Here is a 22,690-nt window from a genome sequence, read left to right as displayed (position 1 = left end):
TATTATGAAGTTCGTCTGCTCCTCATTTCTTATAGCACAATAGTATTCCATTACATTCATATACCACAGCTTGTTTAGCCATTTCCCAATTGATGGGCATCCCTTTGATTTCCAATTCTTTGACACCACAAAAAGAGCTGCTATAAATATTTTTGTACATATGGGTCCTTTTCCCACTTGTATGATCTCTTTGGGATACAGCCCTAGAAGTGGTGTTGCTGGGTCAAAGGGTATGCACTTTTTAATAAGTCTTTGGGCATAGTTCCAGATATCTCTCCAGAATGGTTGTATCAGTTCACAACTCCACCAACAGTGCATTAGTGTTCCAGTTTTTCCACATCCTCTCCAGCATTTATCATTTTCCTGTTTTGTTATCTTAGTCAATTTGACAGGTGAGATGTGGTACCTCAGAGTTGTTTTGATTTGCATTTCTCTAATCAATAGTGATTTAGAGCATTTTTTCATATGTTTATAGATATCTTTGATTTCTTCCTCTGAAAACTGCCTGTTCATATCCTTTGACCATTTATCAATTGGGGAATGACTTGTATTCTTGCAAATTTGACTCAGCTCTCTTTATATTTTAGAAATGAGTGGGCATCAGTTTCAATGAATGTTAGCTCTGGAAGGGATTTTGGAAGTAATATAATCTAAGTCATGCATTTACAGAAAGGGAAGCACTGGGCTTATGGGGTATTTTGAGACTTATGGGATATTTTCATTTGGATGGAGGATTACATAGTCAGGACCATACTTAATCCAAAGGAATGAATCACTAATGGTGAAAATCTGTGGGACCAGTGCACCTAACCTGTCATGCATAGGGGACACCATTAGACATAAATAGGTGTATATATATATATATATATATATATATATATATATATATGCATATATGTGTATATATGAAGGTATTCTATACACACTTCTATTTATCAGTTCTTTCTCTGGATGCAGTCTTTCTTCATATGTCCCTTATGGTTAATTTGGGTATTTACAATAGTCAAAATAACCTATTCACTTAAAGTCATTCTCAATACAATGTTGCTATTACTGTATACAGTGTTCTCTTGGTTCTGCTCATATCACTTCATTATTTTGTGCCGGTCTTTCCATGTTTTTCTAAGACCATCGAGCTCATTATTTCTTATAGCACAGTAGTATTCCATCTCCATCATATATCACAACTTGTCCAGCCATTCCCCAACTGATGGGCATCCCTGCAATTTCCAGTTCTATGCCACCACAAAGAGAGCTTGAACAGTTTCAGCTATAACTTCTTCATTCACAGCTGTGTCCTTTTTTCTCCACCCTCAAAGGGCAACTGAGAACACACACCTACTTCTTTAGGACACACAAAGAATGAATGAGGCAGGATGCAAGGTATCTTGAAAGCACTTCCCTCCCAGCCATGCAGAGAGTATTAGTCCCATTTTATAGATGAGAAAGACTGGTCAGGTAGAGAGAAAATCAAGCAGAGGCTGGCTGGGAACACTGGAGGAATGACTTACTCCTTTCTCTCAAAGACCTGTGTGGGGAGAAATCTTCGCCTTCACCATGGAAACAATGAGTGGCCATTGTTTAGTCCCTGGGCACTCAGCCTGCTGTGGCCAGTTGGAGGAAAACCATCTAATTGGTTTTCCTAAGCAGTGATGTCAAGTCACACTTGTGGTTCAGCTCAGCTTGAAGGCAAAGCAGAAGGTTTGCCTCCTGGGTCACCAACCAGGATGCCCATGATTCCTTCTCTGGTTAAGTCTCACCTCACCTTCGTGTGGGTGGAGATTGTGCCATACCCAGAATCCTAAGATGTAGAACTAGAAGGTATATGATTTAGAAATCTAGTGAAGTCTAATCCACCCATTTTATAGATGAGAAAACTGAGATCCAGAGAGAGAAAGAATGGATCATGAAAATAGCAGCTAAAAGATTTTAGCCCAGGTCTCCTGACACAAAATTCAGGGCTCTTTTTACTACCCCCATGACTAAGAAGAGGATAGATTTGGAGCTGGAAGTGACCTTACTGGACGTCTGGCTCAACCTCTTCAATTCTGCAAGAGGCTTAGAGAGGTTAAGGGATGTGTTAAAGCTCACCCAGCTAATTAGTAGCAAAGATAGAATTTGAACCCTGTTCTTCTACCTCTAAATATAGCATTCTTTTTAGTCTACCATCTTTCTCTCTGTAAATGAGCCTACAAACACTGCATTAGTGTGAGGTACAGTGCAAGGGATTCTAGTTTTGGTGTCACCAGACCTGAATTCTAGCCCTGGCCCTGACACTAACTGTGTGACCCTGGGTGAGTCACTTGACCTCTTTGTGCCTCAGTTTTTCCCATTTTAAAAACAGGAATGATAATACTTGTCTTAGGTACTTCATATGATTGTTGGGAGAAATTGGAAAATGCTTAAGAAATGGGTGACACTATTCTTTATTTTTGTTTCCTTTTTTATTTGTTCCTGACCTCAAGATTAGTAAAAAGAATCTTTGACCCTATTGTATTTAGGTGATTGATAGGAGGAAGGCAAACTGAGAGGACTCCATTTATCCAGAGAGTGTCAGTCACCAGCTAGAGGAAGCCTTGACCCCATCCCACTAGAGCAGGGCTGGAGAGCCCCCAGGAAAGGGGATCACCCTTAGATAATGAACAGGTGTAGGAGCCCAGGGTCAGATAAGCTACTGGCCATCATTGAAACTGGAGTATGGTCTCTTACAGGTTGATGGTCTGGGAAGGCCCTGAAGCCAGGAAACGAGCAGCACTGAAGGTCACCATCTCATCTGTCCTACCTTCCTGCACTGTGGGCACCCTGCTGCAAACCTTGACCTTCTACCTCTATCCAGGCTGCTGTCCTGCAGATTTCCTGGAAAGCCAGAGGCTGATCTTTGGAGATACAGAATTAGCATAGCCATCTCCCGGGCTTCAAACAGAGGAAGATGGCTCTTTTTTCTCTCCTAAAAATCCTGATATTTCTTTTTAACAGCATCATATTTGTGAGTATGAGACAAAGAAGAGATTTTGTCTGTGCCCTCCTTGCCCTCTATTTAGCCTAGACATATTCCAGGCAAGGGGGAATTTCTGAGAAGCCCCCTGTAGCAAAGGCTTCCTTATATCCCTTCATTCTGCCTGAGCCTGCAGGTTACAGAGATTCTTCCTGGCTCAGATGGGAGGGACCACTCATGTGAGGGAAATCTATGGGTCAGAGTTCACCATCTTCCAGGCTAGGGTCATTGGACACTCAACTCATACCCTTCTGGTGGCTCTTGCATTCAAATCCCTTTTCTATCATCTGTTTCCATTCTGCTCTCTCTCTTCTGAAAGTCTTCATCATAGGCTTTCTTTGGGAATAGATGTACTAGGCAATACTTGTGCTTGAGGGGAATGGTTGGAGGATGAGTTGGGGGAGTGAGCCCAATTTTCTGTGGCTTGTTCAGAGTGGCCAACACCCTGGGAACACTTAGACAGCTAGTCACCACTTCTGCTTCCAAATTCCAATCCAGGGAAGCAAGGAAAATTTCCCTAGTCCTGGAGTTGAAGGAGGTAGAGCTGGACACAGATAGGAAGTTTTCTGATAAAGATATTTCTTTCTCCAGTATCAAAATACTAATGAAAGCCTTCCCCCCCCCCATTTTCTCCCTTGTTCTCCTCCCCAGTTTGGGGGATTGGGACTCTTGGGCATTGGCTTGTGTTTGAAAATAAATGGAAGCTCCTTTGTTGACCATCTGGGGGCTACAGTCTCACCATTCACTCAGCTGGTGGTTGTCAAATATCTCTGCATCATCATTGGCAGCATCCTCTTGTTCCTGGGAATCCTGGGCTGCTGGGGAGCCATAAGGGAAAACAAAAGCCTGCTATTGCTGGTAGGTAGAAGGAGGATGTTGGGTCTGAAAATTCGGCATATTTGAACCTGGTTAACATTTAGTAGCAAGTTCTGGGTTCCATTCCTAAGTAGCTTTGGGCAGAGGAACTGTCATTAAGCCCAAGCCCTGCTAGGGTCAAGCAGCTACTTTTCTCATAGGTCCCCAGAGTGAGGATGAGTCAATGTAGCTCATTCTCCTGCTAGAGGAATAACACAGCAAGTGTGTCACAGGGAAGATGAGTGAATAGCATCATCTTTGGACCTTGTATGTGCAAGTAGAGTTGTAATGAGGATGGGGCAACTGAGGCTTTGCTCCAGGTGCTGAACTTTTAGAGGATATTGGTAGCACTTACAGTCCTTCGTTAGCATGGAAACAACTAAACTTAGTGCTTACTTAGCAAAAATAATTAGTCAAAATAGGGCTCAAAAGACCATGCTTTTCCCCCACAGTGGTCATGCTTAGCTGAGATTCTCACTAGACTGTCACCTGTCCTCTCCCCCACTTCTCAGTGTTCTCCTTCACTCAATCCCCCAACCCAAAATTCGTTTTGAAAAGTTGATTTGAACAGAGAAAGAAAATTAGAGACTGAGTTCCCTAATGAATATAGATGTAAAATTTTAAAATAAAATATTATCCAAGAGATTACAGCAACTTATCACAAGGAAAATATACTATGACCAGGTGGGGTTTATACCAGGAGTGAAGGGCTGATTCAATATTAGGAAAACTATCAGGATAATTGACTATATCAATAAAAAATTAACATAAATCATATGATTATCTCAATAGATGCAGAAAAAACTTTTGACAAAATACAACACCCATTTCCATTAAAAACACTGGAAAGCATAGGAATCAATAGTTTCAATGCTTGAAATGATAAATAGCATCTATCTAAAGCCATCAGCAATGGGGATATGTTATGGGGATAAACTAGAAGCCTTTCCAGTAAGATCAGGGGTGAAACAAGGAGGTCTATTATCCCCATTCTTACTTACTATTGTATGAAAAATATTAGCTTTAGCTATAAAAGAAGAGAAAGAAATAGAAGGAATTACAATAGGCTATGAGAAAACAAAGCTATCACTCTTTGCATATGATATGATGGTAGAGAATACTAGAAAATCAACTAAAAAACTACTTGAAATAATTAACTACTTTAGCGAAGTTGCAGGATATAAAACAAACCCACAGAAATCATTGACATTTCTACATGTTACTGACAAAGCTCAGCAGCAAGAGACAGACAGAGAAATTCCATTTAAAGTAACTGTAGACAATATAAAATATTTGGGAGTCTACGTGCCAAGATGAACCCAGAACTATATGAACATATTTACAAAACATTTTTCACACAAAAGTTGATTTGGGGGCATGTTTTATGCCTCTTGATCCAGGTACAAAAGTTCCTAGTTATTGTTTTGGATGAGAACATGTTATAAGAAGGTAAGTCCTTTCTTTCTCTAGTGACTATTGTCATTTTTGAATTGCCTAGATTCATCCCTGTGGCCTTCCATGGATTCAAGGCTTCTTTTAAAGTTTAGGGCAAGGAAATGCTTGCTATTTATTTGGCTTCACTGACACCAGAATCTAGGTAGGAATGGTGTTACTCAAGAGACCAACTAAGACATTAAGGAATTGGCCAATGGGTATATTTTTCTTATTTATTCAGAAGCATTGCTACCAATGAGTAGGACTCATAGGACCAATATAGTGGTTCTAGAAGTCAATGTGTGACCAATAGCAGTGACCAGATCTCTTTCTTCTAGTTCTTCATCATTATATTGATCATCTTCATGGTCAAGATGGCGAGTGCTATAATCATCCTGGTCTTCTCCTCAATTGTAAGTGTTCAGAGTTTAGTTTTGACTTATGTTAAGAGTGGGAAGACTATACCCTATATCTCTTTTTAAATTTTTTTAAAATTTAATTTAAATCTCTTGGTTTTTACATCAACTTAATTTCTGAAAATATCCTCCCACCCTCCCAATAAGCTATGTCTTATAATAAAAAAGAGTGGGGGAAAGGAGCAATTCAACAAAACTTAACAGTATATCCACCTTCATAGTTCCTCACTTCTGAAAAAAAAAGAGAGGGGATAGTGCATTTGCATTTTCTTATATGTTCTTCAAGGTTGACATGCCTTAAAAATTCTTACAGAAGGCTAGCTGTTGTGAGGAGATGGGCTGTGACTAAGATTATGAATCAAGAGATTGGGATGTTGGAAGTCTGGGAGGTGAAGGGGTCTACTGTGGAAAGTTCTAAGGGAACAGTTAATAAATGGTGTGATAAATTGCACCAGTGTTTCAGCAAAGACATTTGGAAGTTCCAGGAAGTTGTTATGAGTGGTGATGGGAGCAGAAAGCAACCATTTTTATTATTCTTTTATGTGTCTGGGTGGTAATTTATTCTCCAATGTATTTATCTCTTAAACTTTTAAAAATGGAAATGAATTAATGTTCTAAGCTAGGTCCTCTGGGTTATAAATTTCCTTATATATGTTATTGTAATTAGTCACTCTCACTGCCTTTTAGTCTTATTTTTATCTACATTACTGTAGTCATTGTGGATATTGTTTCTTCAGATCTGCTTACTTCACTCTGCATTTGCTCATATAAGTCTTTCTATGTTTCTTTGATTTTCTCTTATTCATTATTTCATATTGTATGATATCATTAAATTGCAATTTGTTCAGTCTTTTCTCAATCAACTGGCACCCACTTTGTTTCCAATTTTTTACTATCACAAAAGGTAACCATTAAAATGGTGAGAAAGTTTGGTGTGGGGAGTGTGGTAGAGACTTCTAGACAAAATGGCTTCCTGAACAGAGGCAGATCATCCAACTCTCACATACTTACTCCAGAAAAACCTTGAAATTATTTGTACTAGGTTGAATAATGTAACATAGTAAGATACTATATTAAGTGTCTTCATCCACCCCAGAACTACATAAAAATCAGCCAGAAGCTCAACAGCAACAGAACAGGGGGTAGCAGGCAAACTCAATGGGGGAAGCCAGCAAACTCAATGCTGGCACAGGCAAACAAGCCCACATCCTCCCAGTGCAAACAGAAACAGACCAGGGACATATGCAGACTGTGAGATTCTAGGTTCAGAAGCAATGACAGTGGAGGGCCCCCTAAGAAAGCCCCAGGATGGGTCATAAAGCTCTAGAGTGGGGACCTTGGAAGCCCCAGGAGTGGTTAAAATCAGAGCAGTGCTGACGTGAACAGCCCAGGAGCCCAGGGACTCCTAGAACACTAGCATCCTGTCCTGAGATATGAGAGAGGGCACTGAAGATACAGCATTCTGAGCCTCAAAGATCTAGGGGCTGTCTAAACTTGTCAAGAAGACATCAATGCAGAATCTTAGGGGACTTAATGTGAGCCAAGCAGTGCCAACACTCCATGCAAAATTCTTGCAGGGGACAGAGACTGGTTGTAGCACAATTTAGGAACTAAAGCTGGAGACGTGAGTAAATCAAAGAAAACAAATCATTCTTGTTGTTGTGTTTGTCCTTCGTTCTTGAAGAGGACCATGACATCAGGGAGATGATGATTTGGCTTGCAGTTGACTTTGCTTTCAATGAGGGAGGGCTGATTGTTGTCAATCTGGAGATCCACCAAAATAAGAACTCTTGTAATAATTTCAAACAAAGGGGGAAAAAAGATTCTCCATGAAGACTACATGAATGCCTAGAAGAAATGAAGCAAAAGATTTAAAAACAAAATAAAAATTATAGAGAAAAGAATTGAAAAGAGAAGAAATAGCTTAGAAGACAAAGTAGTAAACCTTACCCAAGAAATGTACTTCTTGAAAACTGCAATAGACCAAACAAATCAATAGCCCATTGAGACAACAAGAACTATAAATCAAAAGACTGGATAAAGAAGAAAATATAAAACCTAGAATTTAAGAATCAATGGGCTCCTTGAAAACTAGGATTTTAAAAAAGCCTGGAAACCATATTTCAAGACTAAACAAAAACTTCAGATTTATTAGAACCAAGAGGCAAAGTAACAAAGGAAAAATGCATTGATCATCACCTGAAAATAAAACAAAAGAAAAAACCCCAAGAATGTCATTTCATAGGCAAAATCCAAAGCTCCAAAGTTGAAGAAAAAAAATACCACAAGCATCTAGAAAGAAACAATTCATGTACCAAGTAACCAATTAGGATTCCACAAGACCTGGCAGATTCTACTCAAAACCAGAGGAGATCTTGGAATAAGACATTTGCAAAAGGCAAAAGACATAGGCTTGTAATCAATCAAGAATAACTTATCCTGCAAAGCAGAATATAACTCTACAGAGGGGGAAATGAATCTTTAGTGGAAAAGAGAACTTCCAAGCATTTCTCATGAAAAGACCAGAACTGAGTAGGAATTTGAAATCCTAACATATGATGAAACTTAGAAAAGTAAATTTATTGTAACAATGATGATGTAGTGATAACATCTTAAATGGGGAAGAATAAACAAGTGTTTCTTTAGAACCTTAATGTCTTCAAAGGGTATTGAAGGAATTAAATAAGAAAAACAGAGGTCCTGGAGGTAGATTGGTTTTGTTTGAGAGTTTTAAGAGGGGAAAGAAAAAAGGAAGGGTAAATGGAACAAATTAGTGTAGAGGAAGAATGGGGTATGATTTGCTATTTCTTGTAATTGGAATACTTGAGAAATGAGTATAAGAGGTGAGGAAAGGGGAAGGGGAGAGAATAAGCACTTATTAAGTATCTACTATGTGCAAAGAACTGCACTAAACCCTTTGTAAATATTCTCTTTTGTGTATCAAATTAACCTACTTATCTGAAATAAAGCATAATCAACACACACAAACATGAACAGCCTGGTGTAGAAATATATCAGACTCAATAGGGAAACAAAAAGGGATGGGTAGGGTGGTGTTAAGAGGGAAGAAAATGCTGAGGGGGGAATAGCTGCAAGCAAAATAAATTTCCTGATCCTGAAGGGGAAATTAAAAAGGAGGAAAAAAGAAAAGAACTGGAATATTAAGGGTGCCTATCACTTGTAGAATGACTGAGTAAGTTGTGGCAAATGAAAATAATGGAATATCACCACATAAGAAATTACAAAAGATTATTTCAGGGAGTCTTGGATGGTATCAAATGATGCAGCATGAAGTGAGTAGAACCAGAAGAACTATTTATACTAGGACAAAGAAAAACAACTTTGATAGCTTTAAGAAATCTGATCACTGCAGTGATCTACTGTACCTCCAGAGGATCTATAAGGAGGCATGTTACTCGCCTCTTGACATAGGGGTGATAGACTCCAGGTATATTTTTTGTACATGGCTAATGGGTGAGTCTTTCAAAGTTGTTTTTCTTTATAATGTCAAGTTTTAAGCCACTTTGAAAGACTTTAGAACTTTGATCAATACAATGATCAACCACAAAATCCAGGGGACTGATGGAACAGGCTACTGACCTCCCCGACAGAGAGGGCATGGACTCAGAGTCAGACTGAGACATACTTTTTTTTTCATAGCTAGTAGGAAGATTTGTTTTGCTTAGCTATACATTTTTGTAGCAGGGATTTTGTTTTTATTTCTTTCTCAATGGGAAGAGGGGAGGAGGTAGGAGAGTGAGAAGGCAGGTTTTCACTAATTAAAAAAGATAAAAAAATTGAAAAAATTTTAAATGAAAATATTATAGTATCAAATTTTAGTGTTTTACCTGACTATTCTTAATTGTTTCAATTTTTTTTCATTTCTCTTAATTTTTAATGGGAGGATTGGGGAGGAGATGTGAGCTTAATAATAGTAACATCAAAAAAAAAAAGGAGAAAGCCACTGAAAAATTTTTTAAATGCATGGAAAAGAACAGAAGGAAGTTCAGAAGGAAGCACAGATAAGCAGGTCACTTTTGAAAGTAAAATATGGAATTATTGTATATTTTTTCAAAGCCAGCAGCATAAAATTTAGATTTATGGTTTCACATGCAATCCTTTTGTTGTGTTCTGCTGTGTATATGGCAATGCTCTTTTTTGGTATTTAAATTCAGAATTAAAAATAAAATAAAAAATAAACAGGAACATTGTGGTGATAGGACACTTGTAGAGAGGGAGAGACTTGGAGTGAGAGTGGGGAGCTCTTGTGGGGAAGAGATACCTGAAGTCTTGAAGGCCTGAGGTAGTATTTGTGTGGTACTTTGTCTGAGGTCTCCTTGGCCTGTGTTGTCATCATATTGTGAGGGAGGGTGTGAATGGCTGTCTACATCAGTCTGAATTATGGTTTGCCAATTTTGGCACCTACACTCAGCATGTACCAGGTTGGGAAGTTAAGCTAGGAAGTCAACTCCAATGTAATAATGTCTGCCTACATGATCCTGGCTGATCTGGCTTTTAGTTCCTGTCTCTTAAGCAAGGTGTTTAGGAGGCACAAGGCATTCCTAAAATGGTGAAGGGTCTAGATAACATTTCACCTGAAGGACAAGTGAAGGAACTAGGGAGAGCCCCTAAGGATGTGGAGTACTCCTGGAATCTATACTTGACCCTATGCTGTTTAACATCTTTATCAATGACCTAGTTAAAATCATAGGTGACATGATCATCACATTTGCAGATGACATAAAGCAAAAGGGATAATTAGCACACTGGGTGGAAGAAAATTGGGAACTGAAAAGATCTCGATAGGCTGGAACTCTAGGCCAAGTCTAATAAGATGAAACTCAATGGAGATAAGTATAAAGCTTTGTAAACATACTTCATAAGTACCTGAAGAAGATGTACAGTATATATTTTCTTTATTGGAAAGTCTTATGTTTATTTTTATTAGTTTTAAACAGAAAGAGTTGTGGAAATACTACATTATCAAGACATGTGGCATTTAAGTGGTTTCTGTTCAGCATATCACCATTTTCTTCCTTGCCAGTATCTGATTGTCATAATTCTGAGTAACCTAGTTGTTTGGAGGTTTGGGAGGTGAGGCAGAGAACAGAAAGACTATTCTAAGCAGATCTTTCCCAACATCCTAACAGTAGAGTTCTTTAGGATTATCCCAGGTTTCTGATTAGATCTGTTTTTGTTCGTAAGTAGTCTAATCACCATCAAGGTGGTTTTATTCTCTGAAATATATGCTGCTGCATAAATCCAAGAGATCTCTTACTGATGTTCAAACACAGTATGCTTATGTCATCAAGTGAAAATGAATTAACTTTGGAAGCACTTCAAACTTTTCAGTAGTCCTAACCAGGCTGGAACCTACCTTAGTGACCTCTTGTCTAAGTAAGGTGTGCCAGAATGTTGTATCATGTGGACATTCTACAAGAATGTATCAGATACTGTTTTGTCTAGGTATTAAAATGACAAAATTATAGGCTACATATATACCACGCATAGGCTTAGTGTTTTGTCTGATGTGTGCAGGTTAATATTCCTATTTGATAATGCATTGGACAGCAGTGTACTTATTTTTTTAAAGTTAATTTATTTTTAGTTTTCAACATTCACTTCCATAAGTTTTAAATTTTCTCCCCCTCCTTCTCCTTCCCCCACTCCAAGATGGAATGCAATCTGATATAGGCTCTACATTTACATTCCTATTAAACATATTTTCACATTAGTCATATTGTATAGAAGAATTAGAATGAATGGGAGGGACTATGAGAAAGAAAAAAACAAAACCAAAAGAATAGTCAGCATCAGTGTATCTTAAAACTATCTGGGGTTTGGGGTGGCTAGGTGGAGCAGTGAATAGAGCACCAGCCCTGGAGTCAGGAGGTCCTGAGTTCAAATCCGGCCTCAGACACTTAATACAAAAACTAGCCGTGTGACCTTGGACAAGTCACTTAACCCCAATTGCCTTCCAAAAAAAGATATATATATATATATATATATATATATATATATATATATATATCTGGGGGTTGAGTCAACTGGAAAGTAAATATGAGGCAATGCTGTGATATGGTGGCCAAAAGAGCAAACCTAATCTTGGGCTGCATGAGGAGATATATACCTTCCAGGAATAGGGAGGTGACTGTCCTGCCATACTCTTCTCTGGCCAGACCCATCTGGGTTGATCCCTTCATTTCGGGATAACACAGTTTAAGAGGGACACTGATTGGCTGTAGGATGTTCAGAAGCAGGATGGTAAAGGACGTCCAGGCCATGCCATGTGAAGGTCAGTTGAAGGAAATGAAGCAATATTTGGTCAGTAGAAGACACATGAGAGTTCTTTTTAAGTTCTTAAAGGTCTAACTTTTTTTGAAGAAAGACTGGTGCCAGAGGGCTGAAATAGGAGCAATAAATGAGAATTATCAAGAGGCAAATTTAAACTTGATGCATGGGAAAATTTCCTAACAATCAGAGTTGTCCAAAGATGGAATGGGCTGCCTCAGTTGGCAGTGGGTTCCCCCTCTCTGGAGGTTTACAAGCAGAACCTGGAACATGTTGGAAAGTAGGTTATAATGGGGTGTGTTGTAAGGGTGATTTGTTTCCAAATATGGCATGGACAAGATAGCCTTATACATCTCTCTTCCATCTCTTAAATTCTATTATCCTGGCTTTAGAGATAAATGAGTACTGTCTTCAAAAAACTGAACGTGTATCTTTGGAAGAAGGAAGTAATATTCTATATGACTTAGGAGTTCATTCTATATGACTTAGAACTAGGACCAATAAGAAAGTAGATTTCAGTTCCATACAAGGAAGAGCTTTGTAATTACAGAGCTGTCCAATAAGCATCAAATGCCTCCATCTTTGAAGGGATTCAAGCACCATGTCAAGGTCCCCCAGCCTCCAATGCCAGTGTATCTAAGAGAACAGGGAAAGACTCAGAAAATGTTGTCCAGAACACAGCTGTCTCTAGAGTCATAATCATCGAAACTCATTGGTATTTGTACCCAAGATCTTAGGTGGCTAGCAATACTGCCCAATGCATAGAACACACAGACACATACACAGACACACACACAAGCACACACACAGACATACACACACAGACACACACCCATCAGAAAACCAAGACTCAAACACAAACAGAGAAAGCTGTAAAAGAACACCCTCAGAGCTGGGAAGAGAAGTTCTCTGCTACAAAAGGGACTTATTTTTAAGTCACTTAGACAACCCCCCTCACACACATAACCAGCTTTATAGCATAAAGAACTGTTTAGTGGAAACCAGCTCAGAGACCCAGGCTCTCCCTGCTTTTTAACTTGCCTATAAGCAACCTCCACATAGGAAATTCAGGACAATTGCCTTGTAAGGACAATGGGTAGCAGCTGCTGTCTTCTTATTCCCACAGCTCAGCTCCCCTGCGTTGCTGACAAAGAGGCTGTAGATAGAGCAGGAGCTCTTAATTTGGGGTCTGGGAACTTAAAAAAAATTTTTTTGATGACTGTATTTCAGTATAATTGGCTTCCTTTCTAACATGCTGTGTTTTATTTTGTGCATTTAAAAACGTTATTCTAAGAATGGGTCTGTAGGCTTCAATGGACTGCCTGCAAGATCCAGGACACAAAGACCGGTTAAAATCCCCTGTCCTGAGGGTATTCCTGCTTTGGGGGACTGGACTAGATGTTACCTCTTATGAACTCAGAGTTCCATGGGGTTTTTCTAAAAGAGTATGAGCATTAAGCTCTATAATGTGGCTGAATTCTAGGGCATTTATCCCCCCTGAGGTTCTCTCTGTCATGTACAAATCAGGCACTGTGAGGTAGGAAGGTGGACCAGATGATCTTCCACGTCCCTACTAGCTCTGCTAGTATGTGATTCTGTGGGAATCTAGCATTGCTGGCCAGACTGGGAGCTCACTGAGGGCTTCTGAATCTTTCACAATATCCAGTGGTCAGAGTGCTGAACCTGGAGCCAGGAAGACCCAAGTTCAAATCTGGCCTCAGATAGTTACTAGCTGTGTGACCCTGAGCAAGTCACTTCATATTAATCAATAAACAGCTATTAAGTGCCTACTATGTGCCAGGATAGGTGGTGAAATGGAGAGAGTGCCTGGCCTCATCTTCCTGGGTTCAAATCTGGCCTCAGACACTAACTAGCTGTGTGACCCTAGACAAGTCATTTAACCTTTTTTGCCTCATTTTCCTCATCTGTAAAGTGAACTGGAGAAGGAAATGGCAAATTACTTCAGTATCTTCATCAAATAAGATCACAGAGAGACTTAACTGAAAAAACAAAACAACCTGACAATAAAAACGTGCCAGGTGCACGTCAAAAGTCAGTGCTTGTCCTTGAAGAGCTTACAGTCTAATGGAGGAGACAACATGCAAACAAATGTACACAAAGCAAGATATATTCAGGAAATAATAAAAATAGGAAATAATTAATTAAAAGAAGGAAGGCAGTAGAATTAAGGATTGTGGAAGGCTTCCTGTAGAGAGTGGAATTTTAGTTGGGACTTAAAGGAAGCCAGAGAGGTCAGTAGTCAGAGGGGTGAAGGGATAGCATTCCAGGCATGGGGTCAGCCAGAGAGCCTGGAGCTGAGAAATGGAGTGTCTTGTTTGTGAAACAGAAAGTAGGCCAGTGTCACCAGACCAAGGAGTATGTGCTGGGAGGTAAGGTGTAAGGCGACTGGAAAGGTAGAAAGGGGTTAGGTTATGAAGGGTTTTAAATGCCCTTTTTAAATGCCCTTTGGACAACTCTGATTGTTAGGAAATTTTCCCATACATCCTGCATTTTCTATGTGCTCCTGAAGGTGATAGGGAGCCAGTCACTGGAGTTTATTGAATGGGGGGGGGGTGACATGATCAGAACTATGTTTTAGGAGAATCGCTTTAGTGACTGAATAGAGGATGGAATGGGGAGAGACTTGGGGCAGGCAGACACATTACTGTGTTATTGTAATAAACCAGGCATTAGGTGATGAGGGTCTGCACCAAGAGGGGGCCTGTGTTCTGGGGGACATATTTAAGAGCTGCTGTGAAGGGGAGATTGACAGGACTTGGCAATATGGATATGGGGGATGAGAGATAGTGAGAAATCCAGAATGCCTCCTAAGTTGTGAGTTTGAGGGACAGGAATTATGGTGTTGACCTCTACAGTAATAGGGAAGGTAGGAGATGGGGAAGTTTTAGGGGGAAAGATAATGAGTTCTGTTTTGGACATATTGCATTTAAGAAGCCTGCTGGATATCCAGTTAGAGATATCTGAATGGCAGTTGGAGATGCAAGACTGGAAGGTGGCAGACAGATTGGGGCAGGAAAGGCAGATTTGAGAATCATCAGTATAGAAATGGTCATTAAATCCATGGGAGTTGAGATTACTAAGTAGTACAGAGAGAAAAGAGAAGAGAGCCCAGGGCAGAGGCCTGAGGGACACCTATGGTTAGAAGGCATGATCTGGATGAGGATCCAGCCAAGGATAGAAAGTAGGAAAGGTCATATAGGTAGGAAAAGAACCAGGAGAGGATGGTGTCCCAAAAAATGAGGAAAGAGAGTATTAAGGTGGAGAGAGTGATCAACCATGTCAAAGGCTGCAGAAAGGTCAAGGAGAATGAGGATTGAGAAAAGGCCTTTGGATTTGGCAACTAAGAGATCATTGATAACTTTGGAAAGAAGTTTTGGTGGAATAATAAGGCAACCTCAGTTTCCTCATCTGCAAAATGGAGAAAATAATACCTATATCCCAGGGTCATTATGAGTATAAAATGTGATAGACTTTCTAAAGTACTTTGCAAACCTTAAAGATATATATGTTAGCTATTATTATCTAATGCGTAGCTGGTCACAGAATATATGTTCAATATCATATCACTTAATTCAAATCACTGAATTAAGCTGTTATCATTTATGGTTACTTACCTATTTTTCAATCCCTGTCTTCCCATAGACCTTTTATGATCTCCTAGATGTTAGCATTCTTCCTCCCTCTGAAATTACCTTATGCTTACTCTGTATATATATTTTAATTTCCTTATTTGTATAAATCTTACCAGTAGAGGGTAAGCTCCTTGAGGGCTTAGGAATATTTTGTGTTTGTCTATGTGACCCCAGAGCCTACCACAGGAAGCATTTATCTGTGGAATTGAGCACAGAATTGAATTACTGAGCTCTCTGGCTTGCAAAGCATGCACTGTTGTTTCAATTCAATTCATTTATTAAGTGCCTACTGTTTGAAAGCACTGTGCTGAGTGTTGGTTGAGATGTGTTAGTTTATAGCCAACATATATCACCGTGCATATAATCATGGAAAGTTATATACCTTCATTCCAGGCAAGTGTGCTCTTCACACACATTGATTCTTGGGCAGTTGGCACACTACAAGAGTCCTATGACAAGGAAAAAGAAATCACAAGAATGTGGAATGCCACCATGAGGGAGGTAAGCTAAGCCATCCCGAGAGATGCTCTCTGGTGGCCAGGAATGGACGGACTTTGCCTGCCTGACCAGGAAAGGCCATTTGACACTCATGGAAGAAGCCCTACTGGAAAAATGAAAACAAAAATCCTCTTTTCGATAACCAGCCTGGTTGGCAGAAAAGCCTCTTAGGCAGTAGAATACTTTCATAATTGATGCTGAGAGGAAGGAATCCAGGCCTCACGGGTTAGGGCTGACATTATACAGCTGATTTATTTCAGGGACTATGATCTTGTCAGGAAGTGGGGTGATGGTGGAAGCAGATAGGGCACTGGACTGGGAGTCAGGAGACCTGAATTGATCCCTACCTTTCCACTTACCTCCTGTGTGATCTGGGCAGAATCATTTCACCTAATGGAGACTCGGTCTCCTGAACAATAAAACAAGGTTGGACTTAAGGATCTCTCAAACCTTCTCCAATTCTATGACGCTGTATCACATGATGGTAACTCCACTTACCTTCTCTTGGACTCAGTTTCCTAATCTAGAAAATGGGGATAATCATTCTGACCTTGGCTACCTTACAGGATTATAGTGAGGGGCAAATAAGAGAACAGATGATAAATGGAAAACACTTAGAAAAGTTTCAACCTTATACAAATGAGAAGGGCTATTGGGCAACTAGGTGGTACAGTAGATAGAGAATCAGGTCTGGAGTCAGGAAGACTTGAGTTCAGATGCAGCCTCAGACTCTTACAAGCTGTGTGACCCTGAGCAGTTCACTTGACTGCTATCTGCCTCAGTTTCTCCAACTGTAAAATGGGAGGAATAATAGCAGGGTTTTTGTGAAGATCAAATGAGATAATATTTATATAACTGGCCCTAAAGAAATGCTTATTCCCTTTTCTCTTACTAATAATGTATCTATCCAGATGGGGATTTTAGTAATAGATATTGTTCTAGGTAAGCAAGGCTCAGCTCTATCTGAGAAGTTTAGGACCCATAAATTAGTTTTCTTTCTTCTTAGCTTCACTGCTGTGGATTCCATAACTATACTGATTTCAGTGGCTCTAGATACCACAATCAAACTGGTGGCCTCTATCCTAAATTTTGCTGCAAATATGATTCACCTTGCCAGGAGTATGGCATTGATCATTCCAAGGAGGTAAGCATAGAGACATAATACTAATTTTCTAAAAAAACATTTTTTTTTGAAGAAAAGATTCCTGGTCTGGACTCTGCTGTTTATTAACATGGTCATGGCTGTGTGGGCAAGCTGACTTAAGGCTTCCTGGTTTGAGGTGGGAAAGTGGGAAGGAGATGGAGGGAAAATTCAGAAGAATGAGTACCAAGTTCAGTTAGTAGGGCATCTGAAGCAGATGCAGGGTCAAAATTAGGTCCATAAAAAAGGTCACTCAAGGGTGGCAAGAGGCAAAGGTTGACCCTGGAATGGCCTGGGCTAGACTCTTGGCTTAAGTGGGGCAAGAAGAAATTCATCTCTCAATGTGTGGCATTCGGACACGCTACATGCACATAAAACTGTAAGAAATTATCTTATATTCTGGAAGATCTGACTCCTGCCCATATGAGTGTAAGCTCCATACTAGCCTCATAGAAAAATTACTAGTTAGGGCTCTGTTGATATCAGACAATTTAGATTTTAAAACATACTTAAAGTATTGTTATTGCTTTTACCTGTTAGAATACAAAATCAAATGTCTTATGATTTGCTTGGAGGTGGAGGGGAAGGTATTGATCTGTTCTTTTTTTTTAATTCTAGGGCTGCTTAGAGAAACTGAAGAATTCCCTGAAAGACAATGGAAAGTTTATTGGAGGTGTTGGGTTGGGAATTTTAGTCTTTGAGGTATGTGTTTTCTTCTCACATTTGGCAAAGTTTTGTTTGTGATTGCTAAAGGAAATTTTGGAGGTGTATTTAATTTGGAGCCCTGAGGAATGGTACTCAATTATGTTCTGCCTTGTAGTTATGAATTTTTCAGTAATACTGAAAGAGTAGCAACTGGGGCATAGGTTAAGGCTTCACGTCAGGGCAGACAACCTCTCAGGGATAGAGAAATAAGCCAGATTAAGTGTAATTACAAAAAAATCAAAATGGTCCCTGTGGAAGACAAATTATCATTTTTTATTTGATATTTTATCTTCCCCCAGTTACATGTAAAAACAATTTTTTACATTTGTCTTTAAAACTTTGAGTTCTAATCTCTCCCTCTTCCTCCCTCCTCACCCCCCCCTCATTGAGAAGATAAGCATTTCATTATAGGTTATACATGTGTAGTCATGTAAAACATATCCATAATAGTCATGTTGTGAAAGAAAACAGACAAGAACAACAAAAAATTCAAGAAAACTAAAGAGAAAAACTATTACTTTGTGTTGTTCAGTCATCTTTCAGTTGCATCCAATTCTTATGTGACCCAATTTGGGGTTTTCTTGGCAAAGGATTGGTTTGCCATTTCCTTTTCCAGATGAGGAAACTGAGGCAAACAGAGTTAAGTGACTTGCCCAGGGTCACACAGCTAGTAAGTGTCTGAGGCCAGATTTGAACCCAGGGAAATGAATCTTCTTGACTCCAGACCAGGCACTCCATCCACTGTGACACCTAGCTGCCTTATTATTTAGAAGAGTCTATTGCCTCTCCCTGAGCTTTAATACCCTAATATTCAGGGGCCCACATCCTGCCTAAACTAAAGGAGCAGCAAGATATATAGTCACATACTTAAAAAACCAAAAGGGGGCTACATAGTATAATGAAAAGCACACTGGATCTGAAGTCAGAGGATCTGGGTTTGAATCTTATCTCTACCATCTCCTACCTATATGATCTTGGCCTTTGTCTCTCTGGGCCTCAATTTCCTCATCTGGTTTGGACTTGATTCTCTCTGAAGTCCCTTACATTTCTACATCTGTGATTCCATGATCTGCAGTTTCACCAGTTTCACCAACAGAGTTCACAGTTCTTCCTAGAAGCTGCTGAAACCCAAACCTTCATCAGCTGACAGTCAACGCTCTGGTGATCAGCCTCTCTAAACCAGCCTATACTGGTGGCTTTTCCTAGCTGTGCAGGACCATTCATTCATCCACTCATTCGACAAGAATTTTTAGGCCCTTGCTATGTATATATACTGTGCTAAATGTTGGGGATGGTAAGATAAAATCCAAGTAGTTCCTGGCCTTGGGGAGCTTACATTTTATTAAGAGAGTATCAATATGTACACAGGTAAATACTCTCTCTCTCTCAATATGTATACATACACGCATACACACATACATATACAATGTATATGTACAGATACACATATACATGAGATAGCCTATAATTTTGGCAGGGATTGGGGATAAACCTTACGTGGCCTCAGATGAAGGCCCAAGCTAGGGATTTGGGGAGGTAAAAATGAGCAGGAGGAGTAGTCTGGGCACAGGGGTCAGCCTAAGCTAGGGGACAGATGTGGGAAGTGGAATGTCGTGTATGAACAGCAGCAATAAAACTTATTTGACCAGAGCCCAGCATGTCTGAAGAAGAGCCCTGTGCAACAATCCTGGAAAAGCCAGCTGGTGTCAGACTTTCCAGCATTGTTCCTGCTTCCACCTGTTCAGGGTTCTCAATGATAGTCAAGCTTGTGCCTGATCTTAGAGGTAGAGGGAATTGTTGGGGCTTTTTGCAGGGGAGGAGAAGGGTTCAAACCAGTCAAACCAGTACTTCAAGAATAATTTGGCAGCTACGTGGCACATGGATTGGAGAGGGGAGAAAATGTAGGTGAGGTTACTAGACAATTACTAGACTCTTGGAACTGGTATGGGTGAAAGGTGATGAGGGCATGAACTATGATGGAGGCTGTAAATGGAGAGAAGGGGACACGTGTGAGAGATGTTATGGAGGTAGATTCCATAGTATTCGGCAACTAAATGGTTGGGGGTGGGGTGAAGGAGAGAGGAGGCTAAGACAACATTGAATTTCTTTTTTTTTAAGTGAGAGTTTTTTTATGCAAATAGTATTTTATATTTTCCCAATTGCATGTAAAGGGCATTTTCAACATTCATTTTTTAATAAGATTTTGATTTCCAAATTTTTCTCCTTTCCTTCTCCCCAAGAGCACAAGTAATCTGATATAGGTTATACATGTACAATTAGCAACACTGAGTCAGCCTAACTGATTGGAAGGTGCCTTTAATAGAAATAGTGGTGTTAGGAAGAGGGAGAGGTCTGGGAGGAAAGATAATGAGCTCTACTGTGGACACATTAAGATTGAGACTCCTATGGGAGTGTCAGGCATGGAGTTCAAATATGGCCTCAGATACTTTCTAGCTGTGGCAAGTCACTTAATCTTGTTTCCTTCAGTTTCCTCATCTGTAAAATGAGCTGGAGAAGGAAATGGCAAATCACTCCGGTATCTTTGCCAAGAAAACCCCAAATTGTGTCTAGCAGAGAGTTGGACATGACTGAAATAACTCGATAACAACAACAAAAATGGGACATCTATGGAAAAGTCTGAGAGGCAGTAATGTGAGACTAGAACTTTTAAAAGAGAGTACAAATGGATGTACAGAGGTGGGAGTCATTGGTATGAGATGATTATGGGAACTGGTGAGATTGCAGAAATGGAAGATCTAGAGAGAGAAAAGAGAAGATGGTCCGGGATACAGACTTGGGGGTAGATCCAGAGTTAGGGAGCAGGATGGTAACCCTGCAAAGAAGATGGAGATGGAGTAGTCAGCCTGGTAGAATAACCAATAGGGAGCAGGGCCATGAAAATCTGAGGGGAAAAGGTATCCAATAGGAGAAGGTGGTCAACCATGTCAACTTCTGCAGAGGTCAATGATGAAAACTGAGAGAACACCATTGGATCTGCTAATTAAGAGAGCTCTAGTAACTTTGGAGAGAGCAGTTGCAGTTGAATGATGTGGAGGAACTGAGTGTAGACAACATTTTTAAGAAGTATGACTGAGAAGGGGCAGGGGAAGGAAAAGAGAATGGAAGAGGCAAATAGGAGGATCTAGTGAGTTTTTTAAGAATGAAAGAGGCTCCAAAGTGTTTGTAGGCAGCAGGGAAGGAACCAAGAGGGCTAAGAGTATTAAAGAAAGAGTGGGGATGATAGTGGGGACAATCTGCTGGAGAAGACAGAAGGGGATGGGATCAGGTGCATGTAGAGGATTTGCCTTAGCAAGAAAGGCCACCTTTTCAACATTACCTGGAGTGAAGGAGGAGGTGTGTGTGTGGGGGGGGAATGGCAGCTGTGTAGAGAATGTATTTGAGGAGGGGAGAGACTAAAACCAGGAAGACCAATTAGGGAAGTACTACAACAGTCTAGGTGAGAAATTATGAAGGCCTGATGAAGGTGTCTAGGTGACTGGAGACACTGGAGAAAAGGAGTTGGATATGAGAAATATTGGAATTGGGCAATAGCTTGGATTTGGGAGCTGAGGGTGAGAAGGGTGGGTCAGGGATGATTGTAAATCTGGATTACTGGGAAGGTGGTGACTCAGAGATACAGATGTCTGAAGGAAGAGCAAGATTAGGAAAACGTAATGAGTTTCATTTTAGCCATGTTGGGCTTGGAATGTTTGAGGAAAGTCAAGGAGGAGCTAACCAGCAGGTACATGATGAGACAGGACTGGGGTTCAGGAGAGAGACTGAGGCTGTATATACAGATGCCTCAAGATGATACACAGGAGCTGATTAGCAATTCAAGAGAAGGTGTAGTGAGAGAAGAGTTACTAGGGCAGAGCCTAGAGGAAGATAGATCAGCAGAGGAGCCTGAGAAGGAGCAGACAGGTAGAAAGAGAACAAGGATGAAGGAGAAAGGTCAGGGAAGCCAAGGGAGAAGAAAGTCTAGGAAGAAGGAGGGCCAATAGTATCAAAAAGTATCGAGATGTCCAGGAAATGAGAAGGCCATTGGATTCAGCAGTTAAGAGCTACCAGCCACCTTGGAGGCCAGTTTTAGCAGGCTTGTGGGGAAATGGATTGAGACAGAAAATTGCTAAAGGGTGGAGGTTGACTCTCTTCGTTGTGTAGGGTACATTTTCCAAAATTATTCCAATGTAATTCTAGGCTAATTTTCAAGTCCAAATCAAACCCCACATTGAAGATGGTATTGCTGTGCTCTTCTCCCTCTTCAGATGGCAGCCATGGTGGTCTCCATGATCCTGTTTTTTAAAATTGATGACATTTCATACGACTGAGATCTCTGCTGGTACCGCCTTCCTCCCTGCTGTGAGAACAGCACATATCTAAGCAATGATGTTTACTGCATGAGAAATGCTACTTTGTATTAATAAATAATGCTAAGTATTCAGCTTGGAGCAGCAAAGATGAAGAATGGGTACCATGCATTTCTTTTCACCAGATAATGGATGTTGATGGGATGGGATATTTATTCTCTAGGACTGGAACATTGTAAGAGTTTACTTTCACTAAAAGTTATTAACATCATTTAAACATCATTTCCTTTTAAAAAAAAAAAAAGAAACACAACAACCATTTTAATGGAGCTGTCTCAAACTTACCCTTGGACTGGAAAGTGTTCTTGTGTGCCTTTTCTTTGGACTTCTGGAAA

The 22,690-nt window shown here is 40.1% G+C and overlaps 1 protein-coding gene across 2 annotated transcripts; it reads left to right on the top strand.

The window, feature by feature from the left end:
• Positions 1–2,929: 2,929 nt before the first annotated feature.
• Positions 2,930–22,453, top strand: TSPAN16 (tetraspanin 16). 2 transcript variants are annotated; one of them, XM_069083202.1, is made up of 7 exons: positions 2,930–2,986; positions 3,647–3,853; positions 5,623–5,697; positions 16,038–16,145; positions 17,149–17,286; positions 17,902–17,985; positions 22,254–22,453. In XM_069083202.1, exons 1-7 carry the CDS (start codon positions 2,930–2,932, stop codon positions 22,314–22,316), a joined length of 732 nt encoding a protein of 243 aa, XP_068939303.1. In that variant the 3' UTR covers positions 22,317–22,453. The 2 variants fall into 2 exon arrangements, 1 of the variants encoding a protein (XP_068939303.1); XR_011167414.1 differs by lacking the exons at positions 2,930–2,986; positions 3,647–3,853; positions 5,623–5,697; ... (1 more) ...; positions 17,149–17,286; positions 17,902–17,985 and adding an exon at positions 19,788–19,893.
• Positions 22,454–22,690: the final 237 nt, after the last annotated feature.

The sequence above is a fragment of the Petaurus breviceps genome, unplaced genomic scaffold, assembly GCF_028583685.1.
Source record: "Petaurus breviceps papuanus isolate PSGF00001 unplaced genomic scaffold, PetGlider_PUasm1.0 172, whole genome shotgun sequence".
NCBI classification, from domain to species: domain Eukaryota; kingdom Metazoa; phylum Chordata; class Mammalia; order Diprotodontia; family Petauridae; genus Petaurus; species Petaurus breviceps.
Note: the sequence above shows the minus strand (reverse complement) of the source record. Positions and strands in the feature narration are given on the sequence as shown.

What these genes read in the sequence shown, in the direction of transcription:
- TSPAN16 (XM_069083202.1), top strand. Translation starts at nt 2,930, where the DNA reads ATGGCTCTTTTTTCTCTCCTAAAAATCCTGATATTTCTTTTTAACAGC. An exon ending in TCCTGGTCTTCTCCTCAATT is followed by an intron (nt 5,698 to 16,037) that starts GTAAGTGTTCAG and finishes CCTTCATTCCAG; the next exon opens with GCAAGTGTGCTCTTCACACA. An exon ending in GGAATGCCACCATGAGGGAG is followed by an intron (nt 16,146 to 17,148) that starts GTAAGCTAAGCC and finishes CTTTCTTCTTAG; the next exon opens with CTTCACTGCTGTGGATTCCA.